Source organism: Pseudochaenichthys georgianus, unplaced genomic scaffold, assembly GCF_902827115.2.
Source record: "Pseudochaenichthys georgianus unplaced genomic scaffold, fPseGeo1.2 scaffold_703_arrow_ctg1, whole genome shotgun sequence".
Taxonomy (NCBI): Eukaryota; Metazoa; Chordata; class Actinopteri; order Perciformes; family Channichthyidae; genus Pseudochaenichthys; species Pseudochaenichthys georgianus.
Genome location: NW_027263257.1, coordinates 1 through 7,059, shown reverse-complemented (window position 1 = coordinate 7,059; position 7,059 = coordinate 1). Strand labels below are relative to the sequence as shown.

Below are 7,059 nucleotides of genomic sequence, written 5' to 3'. Positions count from 1 at the left end.
CCAAAAGTTGACTTAAACTTGTTCCCACCCTGGAGAAAGGTATGGGGAGTTGTCAGGGGACTCTACCCGCCTTATGGAACACTATTTTGGGGTACTTTTTTCCCATTTCACCCCTTTTTTCTGGTTCTCTGGTTGTGGCGGCCTCGCCCTGGCCGTCCACCCTCTGGGTACCTGACTCCCCTGCCTCCTCCGGGGGGCAGTTGAGAAGGGTTCAATGCCTCCCCGGAGGATACTGTTATCCCGGCAACCCGCCAGCAGATGAAAAGACCCACCCCTCCGCCTCTCCACCTCTTCTGAGGGACGAGGGAACCGCGCGGGGGTCTGCTGGAGGCTACTGCCGGGTGCTCCGTCCTGCGCCTCACCGGGACCCTGACTCCAGCGCGGTGTGGCGGCCTCGCCCTGGCCGTCCACCCTCTGGGTACCTGACTCCCCTGCCTCCTCCGGGGGGCAGTTGAGAAGGGTTCAATGCCTCCCCGGAGGATACTGTTATCCCGGCAACCCGCCAGCAGATGAAAAGACCCACCCTCCGCCTCTCCGCCTCTCCACCTCTTCTGAGGGACGAGGGAACCGCGCGGGGGTCTGCTGGAGGCTACTGCCGGGTGCTCCGTCCTGCGCCTCACCGGGACCCTGACTCCAGCGCGGTGTGGCGGCCTCGCCCTGGCCGTCCACCCTCTGGGTACCTGACTCCCCTGCCTCCTCCGGGGGGCAGTTGAGAGGGGTTCAATGCCTCCCCGGAGGATACTGTTATCCCGGCAACCCGCCAGCAGATGAAAAGACCCACCCCTCCGCCTCTCCACCTCTTCTGAGGGACGAGGGAACCGCGCGGGGGTCTGCTGGAGGCTACTGCCGGGTGCTCCGTCCTGCGCCTCACCGGTACCCTGACTCCAGCGCGGTGTGGCGGCCTCGCCCTGGCCGTCCACCCTCTGGGTACCTGACTCCCCTGCCTCCTCCGGGGGGCAGTTGAGAAGGGTTCAATGCCTCCCCGGAGGATACTGTTATCCCGGCAACCCGCCAGCAGATGAAAAGACCCACCCCTCCGCCTCTCCACCTCTTCTGAGGGACGAGGGAACCGCGCGGGGGTCTGCTGGAGGCTACTGCCGGGTGCTCCGTCCTGCGCCTCACCGGGACCCTGACTCCAGCGCGGTGTGGCGGCCTCGCCCTGGCCGTCCACCGTGCGCCCTCTGGGTCGTACCCGAAACTGTCGGGTATCCTTTGGGAGAATCAGACTCTGGAGGAACGTGAGGGGAGATTACAGGGATCTCTGCCCGCCTAACGAGTGCCTAAATGGGACACCGCACCATGATGCAAATGAAAACAAACACAGATTTGAAAATAAGCTGAGTGCGTCTTTCGTGAGTCTTTTCACGCTTCCTTCTTTTTTACCCACGATTCTGGTGACATTTTCCGGTACCGAAATGCTCAAGAATACAGGTCGGATGGCGGTCCGTTGTCCGATCTGCAATAGCTCCTACCGTGCCCTGAGCAAGCACCTACAGAGGAACCATGGTGTGCGTAACTTGGATGAAAGAAAAATTCTGCTGTTGTTGGCCAACGGACGGACCAACATTAGGCTCCATCCCTGTACCATTCTGGGATGCGAGTACCACGGCACAAGGCTGGATCGCCACTTGGCCAGAGACCATGTTGAGCTGGCCCGGGAGGAACTACATGTGGTTCAAAATCAAATGAAAATGACAGTGGCCAAGAAGGAGCTTTATGAACTCCGAATGACAAACCCCACAATAGAAATGATTACCGCTTGGGCTGTTGACACGGTGGCAGACGACGATATACTGTCACAACCTCCACCCTTGTCCCCGGTGAATGAATGTGACAACCCGGACTGCAAAGAATGGAGGCTGGAGGCTAACGCAGTGAGGGCTCAGCGGGACATATATGCTGCTGAGGTGAAATCCCTGCGCTGCAAGTTGCAGCAGAGGATAAAGGACAAGCGACAGAGGATGGATCAGCGGGCCGGGGACATGCCCGCGTTCGATGGGGAGGAACGAGAGCGGGTCATTCTGAAGAAACGACCCCGACCAGAGTCGACACCAACGAGGCTGTCCAAGTCGAAAGGTCCCTCCTGCAGCAAGTCTCCCATTCCTGCCTGCAGCACGTCTCCCATTCCCGCCTGCAGCACGTCTCCCATTCCCGCCTGCAGCAAGTCCCCCACTGGCTCTCACACCCATTCACCCAGCTCCTCAGAGCCTGCATCCATCCATACCGAGGCCTCGTCAACCTCCCCTCCCATAAATTCCCCCTGGTTCCGGGGCAGGGGCCGGGGAAATATAATGCGGGACATAACATTCCCACGGATCATGGGTAAGTGTTTTGGCTATGTGACACATGCAGTTTCTGTAACACATCATGTGTTGTCATTAAAGTACTGTTTATATTTCACAGAGGAGTATCTGCAAGGATACCGGGAGCATTATGCAGGTATCGACCCACCAGTGAGGCTCCAGGAAAACACAGTCTCCAAACTAAGCAGAGTGAAGTCGTTCCTCAGTTTCATGGCACACGGTTTCAATCGCCTGTCTGACTGGCTCTTTTTGAGGGATCTCAAGAGGATACGCGGGTGGTCCCGGAGCCTGATGAAGTCAAGCCTTCAGGTCACGACCTCCGACTTCTACATCAAGAATATATCACACTTTCTCAAGTACATGGCCGACACACCGTGCAAGGGGAGCAGGCTCAGCCAAACGGACATGATTTTAATCAAACGGGAAGTAGTTGCCATCCTGAAGTCCCTGAAGAGAAAAGTACTTATCCACCAGATGCAAGTGAAGCGTGACAAGATGGAAGGTCTGCCGAGCCACAACGACCTAATGACATGCTTGACTTCGACCACCACTCGCATCCCTCAGCTCCTGGATGTGATGGCCAGCAATCCGACTACCGCGACCCGGACACTGCTCTATGGGTATATGACTCTTCATTGGAGCTGCATTTATGGCCACCGTCCGGGGGTCTACTCCAACATGACCAACGCCGAGGTCCGAAAGGCGGATACAACTGGCACTGCCTTCGGCTACCTGGTTCATGTGAGTGCTATTAATCAATGTATTTATTCTGGCAGTTATATGCATGATTGACATTGTATTGACACTCTCTATCTCTGTCATAACAGGTAAGTAACCACAAGACGGCCAACGCGTTCGGGGAGGCGCAGCTGTACCTCACCGTAGAAGAATTTGGATGGATGAAGAGGTGGCTGGAAATTAAGGGTACGCTGACCTGCACCCAGAGCCGTTACTTTCTGTACACAGAGGGGAAGAACCCGTTCAGGAAGCTTGCCTACTCCCTGAGGTTGGCATGGGCTGATGTGGGGCTCCGCAGTCCCATTAACTTCACCGACCTCCGCACAGTCCACGCCGATAATGCGAAGAGGTTTCAAGACAAAGGCAACCGCCAAAGAGTGAGTGATTTCATGTGTCACAACACTGCAACTGCGGACAAATTTTACGCGAATAATCCTTCTTTGAAGGAGGCTGCGGACATTCGGTTGCTCTTCACACAGTCACTTCAAGCAGCGGCGGCGGCATCGACAGCAGCAGCAGCGGGAAATGAAGACACTTTTGCGGGTATTGACATCGACAGTGACAACTCTGGAGAGGAGCACAGCCCGGCTCCCTACCAAGACTCCCTACCAAGACATGTCCCGAAGAGGGACCAGTCACTGGCCGAACACAACCCCTCAGACATGGGTGAAGAGAGGGTGCCATACTCTGCCCCAACTTCACCCACTGTTGCCAGTGATCAACTTGTAAATATGCAGTGTGTTGTTGTAATCAGTCCCCTTGTAAATACGTTATATCCTGTTTGAATTTATTTATTACTGTCAATATTACTGTAAATAAAGTTTGTTAAAATTACTAAGTGTTCTGTTTTTAATCCCACTATGGGTTTTCTTCTTTTAAGATCCCCAGGGGCACGATATTCTGGTTCTGGTGGTAGCATGTAGGTGTTTAGTCCGAGTGAGGAGTGCTCAAGTGTGGGATGATTTGTAAGGTAGAAGAGGGTAAAAAAAGTTAAAGTGTGAACCTCCAGCAGGGCAGGTGGTGCTGTGAAGAAGGCCGACTATGGGTGCCGATGGGCGGACGGCAAAGCACCGCAAAGTAGACCCCCTTTAAGTGTAGCCAGGGGCACGAGCAAAATCCTCCATGGAGGTTGGGTGCTGCTGCTGTGAAGAAGGCCGACTATGGGTGCCGATGGGCGGACGGCAAAGCACCGCAAAGTAGACCCCCTTTAAGTGTAGCCAGGGGCACGAGCAAAATCCTCCATGGAGGTTGGGTGCTGCTGCTGTGAGGAAGGCCGACTATGGGTGCTGATGGGCGGACGGTAAAGCACCGCAAAGTAGACCCCCTTTAAGTGTAGCCAGGGGCACGAGAAACATCCTCCATGGAGGTTGGGTGCTGCTGCTGTGAGGAAGGCCGACTATGGGTGCTGATGGGCGGACGGTAAAGCACCGCAAAGTAGACCCCCCTTTAAGATTCCCAGGGGCACGAGATTCTTGAGGGTGTGATCATCTTGGTTTAGTCCGTGGGGGAGTGCTTAAGTTCGGGGGCCCGGGGACCCAAGGTGCTCGAGGTTCTGGAGGTACATGGGAGGGATCCTGGAGCTCCTTAGTCCGTGTTTTGGGGGTCTTGGAGCGGCCACAGAGAGGTGCTTTTCCCCGGGGTATGTCATGGAAGTCTGAAATAACCTGTTTGCTCATGTCAGGGAGAGATGCTGGGGCTGCTGCGTCCGTGTTTTGGGGGTCTTGGAGCGGCCCCGAAGAGGTGGCTTTGTCGGTGTACGTAATGTAAGTGTGAACTAGCCTGTTTTCTCAAGGCAGGGAGGGATCCTGGAGCTCCTTAGTCCGTGTTTTGGGGGTCTTGGAGCGGCCACAGAGAGGTGCTTTTCCCCGGGGTATGTCATGGAAGTTTGAAATAACCTGTTTGCTCATGTCAGGGAGAGATGCTGGGGCTGCTGCGTCCTTGTTTTGGGGGTCTTGGAGCGGCCCCGAAGAGGTGGCTTTGTCGGTGTACCTAATGGGTAAGAAAGCCAGTCTACACAGGTCGTGAAATGTGATTGAAATGTACAGAGTGCTGTACATTTCAATCACTTTGAATGGGAGTCGTGAGGTGTGGATGAAATGGCCATATCTTCCTTAAATTCACATCAAACTCACCCAGCTTTCACACACTAATTCATGGGTAACAGAGCCATGTGCACCATGCATTTAAAGTAATGTTAGCCAGCTTTCAGACACTAATTCGTGGGGAAGAAAGTCACCCTGGTCGGGTCGGGAAATGTGATTGAAATGTACAGAGTGCTGTACATTTCAATCACTTTGAATGGGAGTCGTGAGGTGTGGATGAAATGGCCATATCTTCCTTAAATTCACATCAAACTCACCCAGCTTTCACACACTATTTCATGGGTAACAGAGCCATGTGCACCATGTATTTAAAGGGCTGCAGGAACACTTTACCCGCCTTTTAAACACCTTTTCCTGGGTAAACAATCCATGTATTTCCGCCTGCTTTCCATCAGCACCCGCCAGTCATCTCCCTGTTTGAAAGGGCCATATCTCCCTTAAATTCACAGCAAATTTACCCATCTTTCACACACTATTTCATGGGTAATAAAGCCATGTGCACACTGTATTTAAAGGGCTGCAGGAACACTTTACCCGCCTTTTAAACACCTTTTCCTGGGTAAACAATCCATGTATTTCCGCCTGCTTTCCATCAGCACCCGCCAGTCATCTCCCTGTTTGAAAGGGCCATATCTCCCTTAAATTCACAGCAAATTTACCCATCTTTCACACACTATTTCATGGGTAATAAAGCCATGTGCACACTGTATTTAAAGGGCTGCAGGAACACTTTACCCGCCTTTTAAACACCTTTTCCTGGGTAAACAATCCATGTATTTCCGCCTGCTTTCCATCAGCACCCGCCAGTCATTTCAAACGGTTTCAAATCGTTTTTTCACTTTTAAAAAGAGCTTTCTGCCCTGTAAATGATTTCTAATCATTATTACCGTCATGGAGGAGCTGCAGGGACACTTTACCCGCCTTTTAAACACCTTTTCCTGGGTAAACAATCCATGTATTTCCGCCTGCTTTCCATCAGCACCCGCCAGTCATTTCAAACGGTTTCAAATCGTTTTTTTCACTTTTAAAAAGAGCTTTCTGCCCTGTAAATGATTTCTAATCATTATTACCGTCATGGAGGAGCTGCAGGGACACTTTACCCGCCTTTTAAACACCTTTTCCTGGGTAAACAATCCATTTATTTCCGCCTGCTTTCCATCAGCACCCGCCAGTCATTTCAAACGGTTTCAAATCGTTTTTTCACTTTTAAAAAGAGCTTTCTGCCCTGTAAATGATTTCTAATCATTATTACCGTCATGGAGGAGCTGCAGGAACACTTTACCCGCCTTCTAAACACTTATTCCTGGCTAAAACAATCAATGTATTTCCGCCAGGGTCACAGCCTGCTGCTGCTGCTGCTGCTGCTGCTGCGGCTCTCCCTCCCTAAATTCACATCAAACTCACCCAGCTTTCACACACTATTTCATGGGTAATAAAGCCATGTGCACACTGTATTTAAAGTAATGTTAGCCAGCTTTCAGACACTAATTCCTGGGGAAGAAAGTCACCCTGGACGGGTCATCAAATGTGATTGAAATGGACAGATTCCTGTACATTTCAATCACTTTTAATGGGAGTCGTGAGGTGTGGATGAAATGGCCATATCTTCCTTAAATTCACATCAAAGTCACCCAGCTTTCACACACTATTTCATGGGTAATAAAGCCATGTGCACACTGTATTTAAAGTAATGTTAGCCAGCTTTCAGACACTAATTCCTGGGGAAGAAAGTCACCCTGGACGGGTCATCAAATGTGATTGAAATGGACAGATTCCTGTACATTTCAATCACTTTTAATGGGAGTCGTGAGGTGTGGATGAAATGGCCATATCTTCCTTAAATTCACATCAAAGTCACCCAGCTTTCACACACTATTTCATGGGTAATAAAGCCATGTGCACACTGTATTTAAAGT

The 7,059-nt window shown here is 51.9% G+C and overlaps 1 protein-coding gene across 1 annotated transcript; it reads left to right on the top strand.

Moving 5' to 3' along the window:
• Window positions 1–1,315: 1,315 nt before the first annotated feature.
• Window positions 1,316–3,875, top strand: LOC139433604 (uncharacterized). The gene is made up of 3 exons (XM_071202673.1): window positions 1,316–2,322; window positions 2,404–3,044; window positions 3,131–3,875. Exons 1-3 carry the CDS (start codon window positions 1,416–1,418, stop codon window positions 3,824–3,826), a joined length of 2,244 nt encoding a protein of 747 aa, XP_071058774.1. The 5' UTR covers window positions 1,316–1,415; the 3' UTR covers window positions 3,827–3,875.
• Window positions 3,876–7,059: the final 3,184 nt, after the last annotated feature.